The 19047-nt window shown below is 41.1% G+C and overlaps 2 protein-coding genes and 1 long non-coding RNA gene across 6 annotated transcripts in view; 1 reads left to right on the top strand and 2 right to left on the bottom strand.

Annotated features, from left to right (window-relative positions):
- The window catches only part of LOC141073647 (uncharacterized), a 98260-nt gene that overhangs the window by 46947 nt on the left and 32266 nt on the right, over positions 1–19047 (top strand). For all 4 annotated transcript variants that reach the window (XM_073560963.1, XM_073560965.1, XM_073560962.1 and 1 more), the window contains 4 exons: positions 2674–2812; positions 9538–9590; positions 12643–12745; positions 14491–14552. In XM_073560963.1, the coding sequence (XP_073417064.1) occupies positions 2674–2812; positions 9538–9590; positions 12643–12745; positions 14491–14552 (357 nt within the window). The remainder of the gene's footprint in view (positions 1–2673; positions 2813–9537; positions 9591–12642; positions 12746–14490; positions 14553–19047) is intronic.
- On the bottom strand, positions 5454–7094 carry LOC141073645 (uncharacterized). The gene is made up of 3 exons (XM_073560961.1): positions 6895–7094; positions 6662–6818; positions 5454–6539 (listed from the first exon to the last, which is right to left on the bottom strand). The coding sequence occupies exons 1-3, from the start codon at positions 7037–7039 to the stop codon at positions 5525–5527; spliced, it is 1317 nt and encodes a 438-aa protein (XP_073417062.1). The 5' UTR covers positions 7040–7094; the 3' UTR covers positions 5454–5524.
- On the bottom strand, positions 7206–7821 carry LOC141073646 (uncharacterized). The gene is made up of 3 exons (XR_012227031.1): positions 7534–7821; positions 7391–7462; positions 7206–7274 (listed from the first exon to the last, which is right to left on the bottom strand). It is a non-coding gene; the product is annotated as an uncharacterized lncRNA (long non-coding RNA).

Genomic DNA, 19047 nt, shown 5'->3' with positions numbered 1-19047 from the left:
ACCGTGTTTTTTTCTTTGAATGCCTCTTTTTTTCTCCTGTAAACTGTATGTTGATGCCTTTGCCCAAAAAGCTCTACTTTTGTCTCATCTGACCAGAGACCATTCTTCTAAAACGTTTTAGGCTTTTTCAGGTAAGTTTTGGCAAACTCCAGCCTGGCTTTTTTATGTCTCGGGGTAAGAAGTGGGGTCTTCATGGGTCTCCTACCATACAGTCCCTTTTCATTCAGACGCCGACGGATAGTACGGGTTGACACTGTTGTACCCTCGGACTGCAGGGCAGCTTGAACTTGTTTGGATGTTAGTTGAGGTTCTTTATCCAACATCCGCACAATCTTGCGTTGAAATCTCTTGTCAATTTTTCTTTTCCGTCCACATCTAGGGAGGTTAGACACAGTGTCATGGGCTTTAAACTTCTTGATGACACTGCGCACGGTAGACATAGGAACATTCAGGTCTTTGGAGATGGACTTGTAGCCTTGAGATTGCTCATGCTTCCTCACAAGTTGGTTTCTCAAGTCCTCAGACAGTTCTTTGGTCTTCTTTCTTTTCTCCATGCTCAATGTGGTACACACAAGGACACAGGACAGAGGTTGAGTCAACTTTAATCCATGTCAACTGGCTGCAAGTGTGATTTAGTTATTACCAACACCTGTTAGGTGCCACAGGTAAGTTACAGGTGCTGTTAATTACACAAAAGCATCACATGATTTTTCGAACAGTGCCAATACTTTTGTCCACCCTCTTTTATATGTTTGGTGTGGAATTATATCCAATTTGGCTTTAGGACAATTCTTTTTGTGTTTTTTCATTTAAGACAAATTAAATGAAGATAATAATACCAAAGAATTTGTGTTTACAATCATTTTCAGGAAGAAACTGAGTATTATCTGACAGAATTGCAGGGGTGTCAATACTTTTGGCCACAACTGTATGTCTTGCCAAAACCTACATCAAAACTACCAAAAGCATGTGGGAAAACATGTTATGGTCTGATGAGACAGAGGTTGAACTTTTTGGCCATAATTCTAAAATATATGTTTGATGCAAAGCCAACAGTATGCATCACCAAAAGAACACCATACCCACAGTGAAGCATGGTCTAGGCTGCAGTATGTTTGGGACTGTTTTTCAGCAACTGGAATTGGGGCTTTAGTTAAGGTGGAGGCAATTATGAACAGCTCCAAATGTCAGCCAATTTTGCAACAAAAATTTCAGCCCTTCAGCATGATAACAACCCCATGCATACCTGCCAGAAGAAGATATACATTTTGGAATGACCCAGACTTAAAACCAATTGAAAACCTGTGGGTTGACCAAAACAGGGTGCTGTATTCAAAAGATACCCGCAGATTTGGAGCGCTACTGCATGGAACCATGGGAACAGATAGCCAATTCTAAATGTGCCATGCTGATTAAATCCTTCCCAAAAGACTGAATGCTGGCATAAATTAAAAGGGTACTTCAACAAAGTATTAGTTTACTTATGCAACTTTACTTATACTTATGCAACCTCATTATTTTTGTTTTTCCACCAAAAAGATTACAGTTTATTTTTCATTTGAATTGTACATTAAATGTGGAAAAATCTGAAATTATTTTTCTTGGTATGGTCTTTTTCATATAGCAAAAACCTGGCATTTTAATAGGGGTGTGTAGACTTTTTACATTCACTGTAGCTATATGTGTGTTTTTACATCATTGATCTGTTAGCTGTTTTCCATAAGAGATCAACAGTGATGCACTCTGCTTTGCCTCCACAAGATAATCCTCTGCCATATCCATCAGCAGAGCAGAATTTGTAGTTTTACATCACTGACCTGTCAGAAGTTGTCATCAGGCACAGCTCAGACCTAGTTATCACAAGCTCCATTGTGCAGGCAAAGTAGAGCAGATTGCAGGAAAGTTGTTCTTTGCTAGAAACCAGCTAACAAATGGAAAAATACTCTTGTGGCTATGTTGATGTAGATGACAGAAGACAACATTTTTTTAGACAGTGTTACACACAAGACCATATAGTGCACAGCAGGAGAATACAGTGGATTCTTACCATAGTTTAGCCCTATGCCAGATATTTGTTGAGCTGAGTACCATTTGGCATAGCTGTGTAGGAAACTGGTGCTATTTTACACATTCGTCAGATGGCTTACAGTACAACTCTGAAAGATTATTTCAGAGAGGTGGGACTAGTCAGGAGCACAAAGGAGAGGGAGAGGACTGTAGCACTGAGGAGAAGCTGGGTGCTGCTGGGAAATGGTGTAAGAATAGGATCGCCCATTCAGCACGCTAAAGCTGGATGTAGGGAGAGGCACATAGAACTGAAAGAAGACACAAAGCTACCAGAAAATAATCTTTATTTTGGGCTTAGTCTGTATCTTAACAATAAGTATGTACCTATATGATACATGTTTCCTAGGATTGAAGAAAAAAAAAATCTTTCTTTTGGTCCCAGAAACAACGGCGTCTTGTCCATGAGCTCATTGTCATAAAAGTAAATTGAACTGAGCTTCAATTCAAGATTTGTCCCATTAAAAAGATTGCTGCAGTTCTTTAATGGTTATCATTATGTGAATGTAAAAACAATGATGGAAATAATTATCCTTGTTTTAACAAATATCCTGCAATGTATACAATGTATTCACCCCAAAACATGCTTGTCTTTTAATAAAAACGTAGGAGGAACATCTCAGTGAGCAGACCACCACCGATGATGAATCAAGTGGAGACTCTAGTAACAGCAGAAAGGACCCTCATTACCCCAAGATTGCATTTAGATCTTTATATGATGAAAATGATGAGGAACAATCCTATGAGGGTCTGTATCTAATAGCTAGTTTTGTATCTACCATAATAAACACCTCCCACTCATTCGTATACTTCACTATAGACTACCATGATATTTCTATAATGCCCTTCTCTTTTTTTTTTCTTAACAAATCAAAGGCCATCTCCTTTCTAGGGTAAGCATTGGTGTAGATGTTGATTTCTAAAAGTAAATATGAAAAAATAACCTTTTGGGAAATTAAAAGGGATGCTTTTTGCACAAACCAAAAATTCAGCTGCAACCTTGAAAGTTTTGGGGAATTTGTGGACAGCAGTCCACTATATTTTCAGATCCTGGGTGGTTGTCGTGACTCGCTTCAGATTGTGCAGTGTGTCCAACCATGGCTCAGAACCGGTATGTGCCATCATACTGCATGCCTCGGCTTGGTGGTCCCTTGTGGTTCTCCTTCTACAGAAGCCAAATAAGCGAGACTTTGAGACTACAGTTAGGCTACTTTCACACATCAGTTTTTGTGCATCAGGCGCGATGCGGCGCCGTGCCGCATTGCCGGATCCGGCATAACATGTGAAAAAACTGATGCACCGGTTCCGGTTTTTTACCGGATCCGGTCAACGGATTATGCCGGATCCGGCAAAAAACCGGAACCGGTGCATCAGTTTTTATCAGTTTTTCCATCCGTTTTGTCCGTTTTTTTGCCGGATCCGGTTTTTAAAAAAACGCCCAAAAGCCACCATTGGCTACTGGCATTTACAGAAAATCCTATATATACCTTGGTATACACCCTGTTGAGAGGTTGTTGTTTTGGAGCAAGATGGAAGCCATTATTGGGAACATCGCTCAGGCTTACATTGATTTCACTTTTGAGGCCAATTCTTTGGCAGCAATTGTCATGGCGAAGGAGCGACAAAGGCAGCGTATCATGCGTCTGCGCCGACGTCGTTTCTGGATTCACCCTATAACTGCACAGAGGCTCACACTGGGAGTGTTTGCAACGTTATATCTGTCGTTGCGAGGAAATCCAGAGAAGTTTTTTCAGTATACGAGGATGAAAGTGGAAACTTTTGATTTTTTGCTGGACAGGGTTGGAGAACTGATCCGGAGACGTGACACCTACTGCCGCTTCTCCATCTCACCACCGGAGCGTTTGATGGTCACTCTCCGGTAAGCAATTGTTATTCTTTGTCCTTCAAAGCAGACTTCAGTATACTGGAAATGTGTCTCCTCCTGTTGTTGCAGTTATTTTGCATTAATTATTTTTTTAACTTTTCCCACAGATTCCTTGCAACAGGCGAATCGCTTTCGTTGCAACAGTACCAGTATAGGATTGGGATTTCAACATTATCAGGTATCATCAAGTACACATGCCGCGCATTGTGGGACAGTCTACATGAAGAGTTTATCCCACAGCCCACAACAGAGAGGTGGCTCGAAATATCTGACCAATTTTACAGCATCTGTCAGTTTCCGAATTGCCTGGGTGCAGTTGATGGCAAGCACATCAGGATCACTAAACCAGCAGGATCGGGATCTGAGTTTTTTAATTATAAAAAATATTTCTCAATAGTCCTGATGGCGATTGCAGACGCCAAGTACAAATTCATTGCGGTGGATATTGGGGCCTATGGACGCTCCAATGACTCACAAGTTTTTAAAATTTCAGCAATGGGACGTAATTTGTACGGAAACACATTCCAATTCCCACCTCCAAGACCGCTTCCTCAAACTTCTGGGCCACCACTGCCATTTGTCTGCGTAGGTGATGAAGCGTTTCAGCTGTCAGAACACCTGCTGAAGCCGTACGCAAGCAGAGACTTGACACCAACAAAAAGAGTGTTCAACTATCGCCTGACACGAGCACGGCGGATGGTGGAGTGTTCGTTTGGAATTCTTACCGCTAAATGGAGAGTACTGTTGACCGCAATTAACTTGAAAACAGAAAATGTGGATGAGGTGGTAAAAGCATGTGTTGTGCTACACAATTTGGTTATTAGTAAGGAACAGATTGCCATCGAAGACAATGATGTTGAAACCACATTGCATGATTATCGCAGTGTTAATGTGCGAAGTACTCTAGCAGTGTCCAGAATGAGGGACACATTTGCCGAGTACTTTATGTCACCTGAAGGTAGAGTTGAATGGCAGGATGACATAGTTTGAGATGTTAAAACCAATTTTTAACCTTGTTGTACCAAACCATTTCTCTGGTTTAAGTTACTGTACCTTGTTAGCTTCAATTTTGGTAAAGTATTAGTACCTTTGTATCAGTATTCTATATTGTTTTACTACCTATTTTTTGTACCAAAATATTCCCATTTTTTAAATTCCTGACAAAGCTCTTTTAAAATTGAACAAAAATTATCATTTAGTAAAAAACTTTCTACTAAATCATGTAGTGTGGTGTGTAGAAAATAATATAGGGGCTATAAAGCGGTATCCAAGGACCTTCCACAGTACTGCCCACCAGCAGGCCTCCCCCCACCGCCACACACGTACGTAATTACTCATACATGTTCTTGTACACACACTCCCATACATTCACATACTCACACACACCTACTCTCGCACAATCACTGACACACACACACTCATTGAGTTTTATACATCGACATGTTATATTAACAGTAAAACAAACAAAAACATTTGACAGACTGAAAAACATTTTTTATTTTTATCAGCTTTAGCTGGAATTTTTTCTTTTATATTTTTGTAATAAAACTTTTTTATTGGTAACAACAAAACACATTAAAGATTGGTGTAATGTGTAGCGGAAATAGTATTGGAGGGGCGCTCAGTTTGGACCACTTCAACAGGGGTGTTGTGGGAGGATGTAGTTTGTGAGGGGTCAGATAGCAAAGGACAAGGTATAGGAATGGAGAAAGAAGGTGAAGGGGTGGATAAAGCTGATGAAGGGGTGGAGAAAACAATAGACTGGGGGGAAACTAAACTGTGGGTGAAGGACGCTTGAATTTGGGATGTGGAAGGAGACTGGATGTATTGGGAAGGGAGTGTAGGTTGGGAAGGGAGTGTAGGTTGGGAAGGGAGTGTAGGTTGGGAAGGGAGTGGAGGCACGGATGCAGTTGGGAACTGGTACGGGGAAGCAGACTGGAAAGGGGCAGGAGGTTGGTACTGGGTAAAATGGTATGGTACAGGAGGGGTAGGAAGGACCGGGCCTGGAGCAACTACTGGGCCTGTTGGAGGGGCTGCTGATGTCACCTGTGCTAAGGCCACCTGGCAGGCTTGCATTACATGTAGCTGCTGTTCAGGAGTTAGGTTGTCCAGTCGCTCAATCACAGCTTTGAAAAAAGAATGATGCGGCGCTTTATTTGCATCTAGATGCATCCTTTCAACACGCGTGCCTAAATCAAGCACCTCTCTAGTAACAAGATTGAACCCAGCAGACATTTGCTGGGTCATGACTTTCATAGTGTTTTGAAAGGATGCATGTAGATTCATAAACTCTGCAGCCAACTGCTTTTCCTGACCCCGCTGACGCAGCCGCCCAGAACTCAAAGGTGTTCTATAGAGGGCAGCTGTGTCAGAGGGGTGAGGTAAAGGAAAGCCTACCTCGTCAACAGCAGCTTCATGTAATGAAGCCTGCACAGATGCTCCAGCAGAGGTGGATGGGGCTGAGGGATCACACACAAGGGAAGGCAGGGAGGGTGCAGAGGGGTTGGGTATGTTGTGGTCCATGGTGACGGCCTCCTGGGGGATCGCTCCAGAAGGGTTCAATGCAGGCTCCCGCGTGCTGCTGAAGGTGCTGTTGAAAAAAGTAGAAAAAAATAGACATTAATATCATGATATTCATTAGCCCTGGCTGCCAAAAAAAAGATTACACATTTGACCATTTTTTATTTAGTCACTTCTGGTAGGAATGTTTACCTTCTTGTCACCATAGTTGATCTCAGGAATGACAGGGCCTCAGAATACTTATAGCGGCTCCTGCGTCCTCTTGATCCGCTGGGAGCCTGCATCTCTTTGTTGAACTCCTTCTTGAAGCGATCCCGCATTGACCGCCACCGCAACTGAACTCTTTCCCCTGAAAATTGAAAACACAAAATGATTAGGATCAAGCACAATACATCCGGAAACATTACTGAAATGTGAATACTTACGCTGTTCTTTCTGTGCCCGAGAATGGAGTTCCTCCCAGTTAGATACCACAGCATGGCACACTTCCTCCCAGAGTCGTCTAGTAACACTAGCATCTGCATGGAAGCGGTCCGCCATATTCCAGAGCGGCTCACGATCTCTCACCATATCAATCAAGAGGTCCACATCAATAGCCACATCCTCACTGTCGGAATCGTGAGCACGCTGTTAAGCCTGTTTAAAGACAAAAAAGGTAAACATAACAATCACAGCATTATGTACAAACCTTATAAAAGTCCTAAAAAAAAAAAAACCTTACTCTATGGCGACTGCCCCGGCGTGGTTGCCGACGACTCTGGGAGGCACTTTGAGGAACTCTCGGACGAGCCACAGATTCAGAAGCCTATAATGAAAAAAAAAAGAAGAAAAGGAAAATTAAATGCTGTTATGTTGATCTTGTTTTTAGGTCCAGTGATGTGTAAGAACATGTTTTAGTGCAATTAATGCAAAGATACTTACATGCGGGGAGCCCACTCCAGGCATTTCTCCGCTACGCCCGTCTCCTTCTGAGAGACCCTCTGGTTCAGCTTCCTATTAAACAAGAATGCATATATAGGGTTATGTGTACCAAGAATGTTCTGGCAATAATAAAAAAAAAATACCTCATTTCGCTGGCGATGTGAGGGAGGGCTCCCAGAAGAAGACATGTCTGGCTGAAATTCTGTAATGAAAACAATTGTTACCTACAACACTAACCATATTCAAAGCTTTCAGGCCTGTATACTTACAATATGGGTTGCAAATTAGGATTTTGCAGTAGTGTCCTGGGCAAGTTCCTGCATGAAAAAAGCACGATGTAGTTTAGATTTGTGCTGTGTGCAACATTTATTTTTACAATCAAACAAAACAACAAAAATAGTAAAAAATAAGATTTTTTGAATTCCACTCTCACCACGCTATAAAATGCAGCTTGGACAACAAACCATCGCAAAATTACTATGTATATACTCGTGTATAAGCCGCACCGGCCCAAAAATTGGGAACACATAAGCCCAGTGTGTAACCCATACACTATGGCCCCATATGCTGTTCCATAGTATTGCCCCCATATGCCAAAAAAAAAAAAAACCTATTGTGGGTCCATCGCCCCTGTCTGCCACTTCTTGTGTCAGTGACTGTTCATCCAGCAGAGGGGGACACGCACTTCTCACATCAACGCACCCACTGAGGATGCAGCAGAGACTGCAGTGAGCAGCAATGGACCCAGGAAAGGTGGATATCACTATGCTTGCAACGCACAGATTCAGGAATGGTAACGTTACCACTGAAGACAGGAAGGGAGACAGTGGAGAAGCAAGCAAGGCTACAGATATGACAGCAGGATGATCTGTGACACCCCTGCTCCCCCTCTGACCCACAGGGAGATGATCCGTGTATAAGCCAAGAGGGGGACTTTTAGCACCAAAAATGGGCCTAACATCTTGGCATATACATGAGTATATACAGTACCTCCCCCTACAGTATTTACACATAAATTCACACACCCACCCACGCAAACTACTTCACACTGTCCTTCATAATTAGAATCCCCCCCACACTGATGACCACACCTGAAACTTTTTAAAAACAATAGTACAATGTATGAACAACATACATGTGTGTGTGTGTATATATACATATACATGCTGGGCAGGCAGCAGCAGGTACAGCATGGGACTCCAGCGTGGTGGCTAGCAGTGACAGCAGTGATGGGGGTTCTGCGGCAGAGGGTTCAAGTGGCGGTTGTGGGGGTCATGGTGGTGACAAGTTTATCTGGGAAGGCGGCAAGACAGTCGCTGGCTGTGACGGGGATGGGTGCGCAGGTATCGGCAGTCACACAGACAAAACGAAAACCTATGCTTGCAAGAAAATTTTTATACTCACACTCAAACTCCTGCTCGCTGGAGGTCCAATAGTGGATGGCTGTCAAAAATCCAGTTGGTTGCTGGATGTCTGTCTGGCTGGTGTATATGTGGCAGAATCCAGTGGCTGTGTGTGTCTCCAGTAGCTCTTTCTCCTCTGTATTAAGGGTGATTAATGCCCTCTCTCTACCTTTCCTATAGGGTGGGTGGAGATTGGCAGGTGTTTTTCCCCAAATTTGATACTTTTTGGAGCATGCTCAGTGCAAAAACCGGATCCGGCGCCGGAATCAGGCAAAAACCGGATGCCGCCGGATGCGGCGAACATAGACTACCATTATAAAAAAAAACGTATGTCGCCGGATCCGGCGTCTTCCGGTTTTTTACCGCAGACAAAAAACGTTACATGTAACGTTTTTTCCAGACGCCGGACCGGCTGTTTTTGCCGGATCCAGCAAAAACCGGATACGCCGCATAGGCATCCGGCGCAATGCGGCAATAATGAAACTCTATGGGGAAAAAACCGGATCCGGTGGCAACAGGCGCCGGATCCGGTTTTCACACTTTTCGCCGCATCGCGCCTGATGCACAAAAGCTGATGTGTGAAAGTAGCCTTAAAGATTCAATTCCATGCAATAGCTACATTGCCTGCAGTACCAAAAGGTTTTAAGAAAAGTGATATAAAGTATAGATGTTACAAAACAAAAAAAAAACAACTAATCATAAATGCGTATGAATAACAGAACTCAATTTTTTACCTTTCTACAGCTGCAGATAAAAAATCCAGCAATCTTCTGGACACATCAGAACAGGAAAACAAGGTACTAAAAGTTAGGTTTTATCTTTTGTCAAACTTTTATTTAGTGTTTTATTCTGCTATTGATATTAAGATGGTTTTGAAGTTGAAACTTCTCCCTTCTGTTAAAACGCTTCAAGGCTAATCTTTGCTGTTGTAGGTTAGCCAGTGTCTTAAGGCCCCAATAGACATTGGCTCAGCAGACAGTCTCTAATGTGAGGGGGCCTCCCGACTCTCTCCCAACAGAGGTTGTTGAAGGTGATAAGGATCCAGCATGTCTGATCCTTGTATTTTCAGCACGATAAGCCGTCGAGTCACACATCTTCTCGGAGAATGTTCTTTGGATATATGAGCCAATACTTTAGCTTTTTGATGTTATATCAGCTCTATGTTCACTGGTACAAAAATGATGCATCCAAAGAGAAGGACATGGTACCTACTGTGAAACATGGAGGAAGCTCAGTTCTGTTTTGGGGCTGCTTTGCTACATCTGGCACAGGATGTCGTGAATCCGCGCAGGGTACAATGAAGTCTTAAGACTATCAAGGCATTCTGGAGCAAAATGTGCTGCCCAGTGTCAAAAACCTTAGTCTGAGTCACAGGCCATGAGTCCTCCAACAGAATAATGACTCAAAACACACAACTATGAACAGCCAAGAATGGCTAAGAACAAAGCATTGGACTATTCTGAAGTGTTTTCTATGAACCGTGATCTAAATCCTATAGAACATCTGTGGAAGAAGCTGAAACCTGCAGTCCAGAGAAGGCAACCGTCACACCTGAGGTACAAGGATCAGTTTGCTCATGAGAAGGGGCCAAAATACATGTGTTCTACAAGAAAATTCATATACAGTGATTTTGTAATAATAACCACAGTAGCAATTATTAATCTTCTAATGATCCAGTTTAGTTTTACATGTATATGTCAGATGTGTTGACCCAGTATATGTTGTTGCTAACTGAATGTCAGGAGGTGAAGTGAATGAAGCCCTGTGTAGGTCTATTCAGTTTGCCCAAGATGCATTAAATAGGACTTATTTATGGGATGTAACATTCTACGGTACAGACAAAAATAGATTGATGCACTGACATAAGAATATGATGCAAGCACAATGCACATACAGTTGTGGCCAAAAGTATTGCCACCCCTGCAATTCTGTCAGATAATACTCAGTTTGTTCCTGAAAATGATTGCAAACACAAATTCTTTGGTATTATTATCTTCATTTAATTTGTCTTAAATGAAAAAACACAAAAAGAATTGTCCTAAAACCAAACTGGATATAATTCCACACCAAATATAAAAAAGAGGGTGGACAAAAGTATTGGCACTATTCGAAAAATCCTGTGATGCTTCTCTAATTTGTGTAATTAACAGCACCTGTAACTTACCTGTGGCACCTAACAGGTGTTGGCAATAACTAAATCACACTTGCAGCCAGTTGACATGGATTAAAGTTGACTCAACCTCTTTCCTGTGTCCTTGTGTGTACCACATTGAGCATGGAGAAAAGAAAGAAGACCAAAGAACTGTCTGAGGACTTGAGAAACCAAATTGTGAGGAAGCATGAGCAATCTCAAGGCTACAAGTCCATCTCCAAAGACCTGAATGTTCCTGTGTCTACCGTGCGCAGTGTCATCAAGAAGTTTAAAGCCCATGGCACTGTGGCTAACCTCCCTAGATGTGGACGGAAAAGAAAAATTGACAAGAGATTTCAACACAAGATTGTGCGGATGTTGGATAAAGAACCTCGACTAACATCCAAACAAGTTCAAGCTGCCCTGCAGTCCGAGGGTACAACAGTGTCAACCCGTACTATCCGTTGGCATCTGAATGAAAAGGGACTGTATGGTAGGAGACCCAGGAAGACCCCACTTCTTACCCCGAGACATAAAAAAGCCAGGCTGGAGTTTGCCAAAACTTACCTGAAAAAGCCTAAAACGTTTTGGAAGAATGTTCTCTGGTCAGATGAGACAAAAGTAGAGCTTTTTGGGCAAAGACATCAACATAGAGTTTACAGGAGAAAAAAGAGGCATTCAAAGAAAAAAACACGGTCCCTACAGTCAAACATGGTGGAGGTTCCCTGATGTTTTGGGGTTGCTTTGCTGCCTCTGGCACTGGACTGCTTGACCGTGTGCATGGCATTATGAAGTCTGAAGACTACCAACAAATTTTGCAGCATAATGTAGGGCCCTGTGTGAGAAAGCTGGGTCTCCCTCAGAGGTCATGGGTCTTCCAGCAGGACAATGACCCAAAACACACTTCAAAAAGCACTAGAAAATGGTTTGAGAGAAAGCACTGGAGACTTCTAAGGTGGCCAGCAATGAGTCCAGACCTGAATCCCATAGAACACCTGTGGAGAGATCTAAAAATGGCAGTTTGGAGAAGGTACCCTTCTAATATCAGGGACCTGGAGCAGTTTGCCAAAGAAGAATGGTCTAAAATTCCAGCAGAGCATTGTAAGAAACTCATTGATGGTTACCGGAAGCAGTTGGTCGCAGTTATTTTGGCTAAAGGTTGTGCAACCAAGTATTAGGCTGAGGGTGCCAATACTTTTGTCTGGCCCATTTTTGGACTTTTGTGTGAAATGATCAATGTTTTGCTTTTTGCTTCATTCTCTTTTGTGTTTTTTCATTTAAGACAAATTAAATGAAGATAATAATACCAAAGAATTTGTGTTTGCAATCATTTTCAGGAAGAAACTGAGTATTATCTGACAGAATTGCAGGGGAGTCAATACTTTTGGCCACAACTGTATCTGCATCTATACGATATTTATGCTATAATTGTCCAAAGTGAGAATACCACTTTATATTATACAAATTTCGCACAAAAAATATTCCATCTTGCATTTGTTGGTTTATTTTTCATTCTAATATGTAACCTTTTGAAGTGATGCTCTTCTGCAGCGTTGCTCCTTCTGCATTAACTAATATGTGTAATACTATGGTTTTGGTGCTAATATGGCTAAAGTATTAAGATTTTATATGCAGCCCTATTGCAGCCACATGCTATGTTGTCAATGCTTCCAAGTAAAGTAACCTGCTAAATTATATTCTGTTTCTTTATTGTACAGTCCAAAAACAACGGTGAATCCTCCAAATTCAACAAAAGTGATCCTAAGGATTGTTATCAACCAGATGGTGTATGGCAACGATTCAAGAGAAAACACAAAAAAAGTATTTAATTGGTTATTTATAGTCTATCAGCACAAGCAAGAAAGATAATACTGAGTTTATGTGTCCAATATTCATTCATTTGAAAATGGATCCATTAAGCAAAAAAAACTGGATCAGTTTCAAACTGATGAAAAACTGATACATTTAAAAAATAATTATGGAAATACCTTTTAGAAAACCCTGAGCTCCCCTGATTGTGCTGCTTTTTTCCTTTTTACACTGCAGAGAGATTCACATTTGTAGCACAGTATGTGAAATCTCTGCTTGTGGTGCAACTGTATGCTGCTTCACAGTATTCTCTGGGGACAGCTCCCTCCGAGATGCTACCCATCACATTTCAGAATCAGCTGCTGAGCAGTGATTGGCAACATCTGGGAGAGAGGGGTGAAAGAGCATGCCCCCAGAGAAGACTCTGAAGAAACACACAGTTGTACTGCAAGCACAGATTTCACATGTTGCTCTCCAAAAAAGAAAATCTGCAGTATACTACAGTGCTGGCAAAGTTATCGAGATTTTAAAAATCTCATCTATATGTAGGCAGAGATTTTTTGCACATAAATTGACCTATGCAAATTTTACAATCTTGAGCTTGTCAATTCTTTTTGCAGAATTTATTGCTGACTTCACTCTTGTAATGCACAGGGTGAAATTATCAACAAAATTAGCTGCAAAATGTGCATTTAATTTTTGTGGGTTTTGATACGGAAAAGCTGCACAAACTTTGTTGATATGCTGCAAATGCAAAGCGGAAATTCTGCATCTAATCCACAACATGTGCATGTGCTTTAAGGCTAAGGTGAAAACACATTGGATTTTATGAAACATATACATGCAGCTGGTGTAAACTGTCATGTACATGCTGCAAAATATATCTATAGCTTAAACAGGGGGTTTGAGATCCGCAGAATGTCATCTTATGCTGCCGATGTGAGTTTCACCTTTCTCTTTGCAAATGGTAAAATGCGTGGCTTTCCCACCTATCTGCTGCCACAGGTTCACAATGAATATGTTTCATAAAAATATAGCTTTAGGCCTCGCTCACACTGCCGTATAACACGGCTGAGTGCTATCTGATGATTTATTGGATAACACTCGGCCCAGTGTTGTACTATGGGGCAGTGCAGATCAGAGATTATTTTCTCATTCTGATTCGGTGTGAGAGAACAATCTCAGCTTGCTGCAGAGAATCGGCACAGACTCATCCATACAAACTATGGTTGCGTGTGAAACATCGTGCTGCACTCTGATGTCATCCGAGTGCAGTCTGATATACTCTGAGACTTGCAATGAAGGAGATGGAGAGATTACTTTCTCTGTCTCCTCCTCACCTGGGCTGCAATTCTCTGATGAGACAGAATCACAGCATAGCCATAGAGCATTGACACTCAGCTCACAATTGCAGCAGAGCTGGAGCCAAGTGTCATTAGCATATCGCATCCAAAGCTCTCGTATCGGATGCCATACGCTCGTGTGTCTTCAGCCTAACAGATAATAGATATGTTCAGTGTTCGGTGAGTTTTTTTACCTCAGTATATGTAAGATAAAACCAGGAGTGGGTGATAAATCCAGAAGTGGTGACAGGTTTCTATTATACTTTTCCTCCAATTTTTCCTCTCCTGATTTTTGGCTAACAAATACCGAGGTAAAATACTGACCAAATACTGAACGTGTGAACATGGACTAATACCTGTGCTGGTAAATGCAGTTATATAAATTAACTTCTCACTTTTCATATTCTTTACTAGGTAAACTTAATTCTCGCAATAAGCAAGAGGACAAGCCCAGCACCAGAACACATACTGCTGAGGTAGGTTAGGCTGTCTCGTAATTCTTTTGCCTTTGTTGATAGAATTGTCAAACTCACAAACGTTTTTTTAGGCTGGAATCCCACAATTGTATAAAAAAATTGGTCCGATTTTGATCGAGAAAAGTAGGACTAATGTCAAGCGAGTACAATGCAAGTACAATGCGAATTTTCTCAACTAGCATCCGTATGACATGTGTATAAACATGTATGCAATCCACATGCAAAGTGCTTTTAACATATTGTAATTCCCCATGTAATTTAAAGCTAGTTTTCAAACTAATAAAGCAATCACAGATAGATAGAGAGATAGATAGATAGAATGACGTGGGGTCACCCCTATTTTTAATAACTAGCCAAGGTAAAGCAGACAGCTGCGGGCTTATATTATCATACTGGGAAGGTCCCCACCCCAGTCTAAAAATACAAGCCCACAGCCGCCCCACAATTTTAAAAAACAGACCCCATCTCAAGCCCTGTTTCACCAACCTTTTTTTTTTTAAGTAGATCCCAAGTAGTCCTAGGAATCCAAAGTAGTCCATAAATAGGAAACTGAAAGGCACTAAAAAACACCCCTTAGTGCCACATAAAACATACTGAAAGGTGCTAGTTTATTATTTGTAGGGGGCTTGTGACATTAACCCCTTTACCCCCAAGTCTGTTTTCACCTTTATGACCAGGCCAAATTTTACAATTCTGACCAGTGCCAAGTTGTGCGGTAATGTTGGAATGCTTCAACAGATACATTTGGTTCTCAGACTGTTTTTTGTGTGTGACATATTGTACTTGTGATATTGGTAAAATTTCTTTGTTATAATTTGTGTTTATTTCTAAAAAAGAAAAAAAAAACTCTGAAATTTGGAGAAAAATTTTCAATTTTCTAATCATCATTTTTGTGCCCTTAAACTAGAGTTATGTCACACAAAATAGTTAATAAATACCGTAACATTTCCCTCATGTCTACTTTCCATCAGTACAATTTTTGAAACATAATTTTTTTGTTAGGAAGTTTGAAGGGTTAAAAGTTGACCAGCGATTTCTCATTTTTCCAACAAAATGTACAAAACCATTTTTTAGGGACCACATCACATTTGCAGTGACTTTGAAGCACCTATATGACAGAAAATACCCAAAATTGACACCATTCTAAAAACTGCACCACTCAAGGTGCTCAATGCCACAATCAAGAAGTTTATTAATGCTTCTGGTGCTTCATAGGGACTGAAGTAATGTGTAAGGAAGAAATGAACAATTAACTTTTTTTTCTCATAAATTTTACTTTAGACCCAAGTTTTTTTAGTTTCACAAGAGTAACTCGTGAAAATGGCCCCCAAAATTTGTTGTTGAATTTCTCCTGAGCACGCCGAAAAAACATATGTGGGGGGAAAACTACTGTTTGGGTGCACAGGAAGACTCAGAAGGGAAGGAGCAACGTTTGACTTTTTGAACTCAACATTGCTTGGACTCGAGAGCAGACACCATGTAACATTTGGAGAGCCCCTGATGTGCCTAAATAGTGGAAACCCCCAAAGTGACCCCATTTTGGAAACTAGATTTTTCAAAGAACTTATCTAAATGTGTGGTGAGCACATTAAACCTCCAGGTGCTTCACAGAAATGTATAACGTTCAGCCGTGAAAATAAAAAATCTAATTTTCTTCCACAAAAATGTTTTCTGGCCCCAATGTTTTTAATTTTTACAAGGGTAACAGTAAAAATAGGACCCCCAAAGATTGTTGTGCAATTTCTCCTAAATACGTTGATGCCCCAAATGTGGGGGAAATCTACTGTTTGGGCACAAGGCAGACCTCGTAAGGCAAGGAGCCCCATTTGAATTTTTGAAGACAAAGTTTGCTGGAATCATTAGCGGATGCTACGTTGTGATTTGAGACCCCCTGATGTGCCTAAACAGTGAAAACACCTCACAAGTGACGCCATTTCGGAAATGAGACCGCTCAAGGAATGTATCTAGATGCGTGGTGAGCCCTTTCAACCACAGGGTGCTTCACAGAAGCTTATAATGTAGAGATTTGAAAATTAAAAAAATCACATTTTTCCCGCAAAAATCTTCTTTTAATCCAAAGGGAAATAGGAGAAATTGCACCATACAATTTCTTATACACTTTCTCCTGACTACCCCGTTAGCCAAAATGTGGTCAAAAACTACTTTTGAGGCAGAGTGCAAAGCTCAGAAGGGAAGAGGCCCCATATTGGGGTTTAGAATTTGCTTTAATTGTTTGAGGGTGCCATGTCATGTTGGCAGGGCCCCTGAGGTGCCAGAACAGCAAAAACCCCCATAAGTGACATCATTTTACAAACACTTCTCAATGACTTCATTTAGGGGTGCTGTGAGTATATTGACACCACATTTGCATCACAGAAATTTATACAACTGGGCATTGAAGAAAGAATAATTAAATAATTGTTTTAGTAAAAATTTATTTTTTTCATTTTTAGAAGGGTTAATAGGAAAAAGTGGACCTCTCAGTTTATTGTACAATTTCTCGTGAGTGCACAAATACCCTACATGTAATCGGGAAATATTTTTGAGGCACAGTTCAAAACTCAGAAAGGAAGGAGCTCCATATTATAGTGCAGATTTTACTCTTATACTTTGCGGGTACAATGACTCACTGGGAGACCTCTGCGGTGCCAGAACATCAGAAACCCCCATAAGTGACCCCATTTTACAAATTGCACCTCTCAATGAGTTCAACAGTGGAAATTCCCCACAAGTGACGCCGTATTGGAAACTAGATCCCTCAAGGTACAGTTATCATATTGACAACCAGAATTTTTATTTTACTATATTTTGTTTTAGCCCCAAATTTTACATTCTCACAAAGGAAAATGGGTAAAAATGGCACCAAAATTTGTCACACAATTTCTGCTGAACTTGGAAATACCCCATATGTGGCTGTATAGTACTGCTTAGCTACATGGCGAGACTTGGGAGGGACAGAGCGCTATTTGCCTCCCGGAGCTCAGATTTTCCTAGACTAGTATGTGGACTCCAAATACAGAGCCCATAAGTGCTAGAAGAACAGAATACCCCTCCTCAACTGACCCCATTTTGGAAATGATACCCCTCTGAGAATTTATCTACAAGTGTAGTGATAATTTTGACTCCATGTTTTTTTTCCAGAAACAAGCAGCAGTGGATGTTGCTAAGTGAAAATTGCAAATCTACAATTGTAATGCCCTTACACTGTAGTGCTCAGTACATTGTAGTGCCCATTACGTTATGCCAGCTCATGCTTCTTTGCTCTCATCTCTACAGAAATGCCAAACATTTGGACACTAAATGTATTTTAAGCACACTGGGGCTAAGAAGGGAGGGGGATTTGGGAGCACAGAATTCTTTGGATATCTTTTTTTGGGGGGGGGTGAGGAGCCATCACGCTTTTCCAGAGCATCTATACTACCAGTAACGTGAAAGCCCTCTATAATCCCATTAACAGATGACAGACTTGAGTCGTGGCTTGATTTTTTTTTTGTGGATTGAGTTGAAGCTTTTGTTGGAAGCATTTTACATAACATTTTGGATCACATTTATCCTGTTCTCTATGCTGATTTCTTTTTGGGGGGTGAGGAGCCACCACGCTTTTCCAGAGCCTTTATACTACCAGTAATGTGAAAGACCCCTATAATTCCATTAACAGATGACAAACCTGAGTTGGGGGTTGCTTTTTTTGTGGATTGAGTTGAAGCTTTTATTGGAAACATTTTATGCAACATTTTGGATCACATTTATCCTGTTCTCTACACCGAGCACTTATATTGGGGTTTCCATCTAAATCTCCAAATGACGTGATTTAGATGAAACCCCTGAAACCCCCTTCATATAAACATAAATATTATTATTATTATTATTATTATCCATTCACTATAATGAGGCAGCAGAGTTACTCTTGACTCAGTCTGGCCTCTGTTCAGCGGTGTCCTTTTCAAAGGTATGCAAAACTGTGGCTGACAGTACTTTTATGCACCCTTAAAAAATGGATATCGCCAGATCATAGGCAAGATGGGGTCCACAGTGCGTCCATCTGCCTCATTATAGGGAATGTTCTGCTGGGGGATCCGACTGAATCCCGTATTTCAGAGATTTACACATAAACCCCGGTGTAAGCACTCGGTGCAGAGCACAGGATAAATGTGCGCCGAGCATTACTTCGATCTTCGGGAGGCAGAATAAACAAATCAACAGCAGGTCAAGAATTGTTTTTATTTGTTTTTACACCATTCCTGGTGCGGTATAAGTGATTAGACTACTTTATTCTTTGGGTCGGTACAATTACAGTGATACCATATTTATATAGTTTTTTTATGTTTGGCTGCTGTCACACACTTTAAAGGCGCTTTTTCCAAATACAAGTTTCTGCATCACTATATCTTTAGTGCTATTATTTTTCTATATTTGTGCAAACAGAGTCAAGTGAGGGCTTGTTTTTTGTCGGACGAGTTGAAGTTTTTATTGTTACCATTTTCGGGCACATGAC

Source organism: Dendrobates tinctorius, unplaced genomic scaffold (assembly GCF_039654945.1).
Source record: "Dendrobates tinctorius isolate UK_male_01 unplaced genomic scaffold, ASM3965494v1 ptg000309l, whole genome shotgun sequence".
In the NCBI taxonomy this organism is placed as follows: domain Eukaryota; kingdom Metazoa; phylum Chordata; class Amphibia; order Anura; family Dendrobatidae; genus Dendrobates; species Dendrobates tinctorius.
This window is presented reverse-complemented; position numbering and strand designations above follow the sequence as displayed.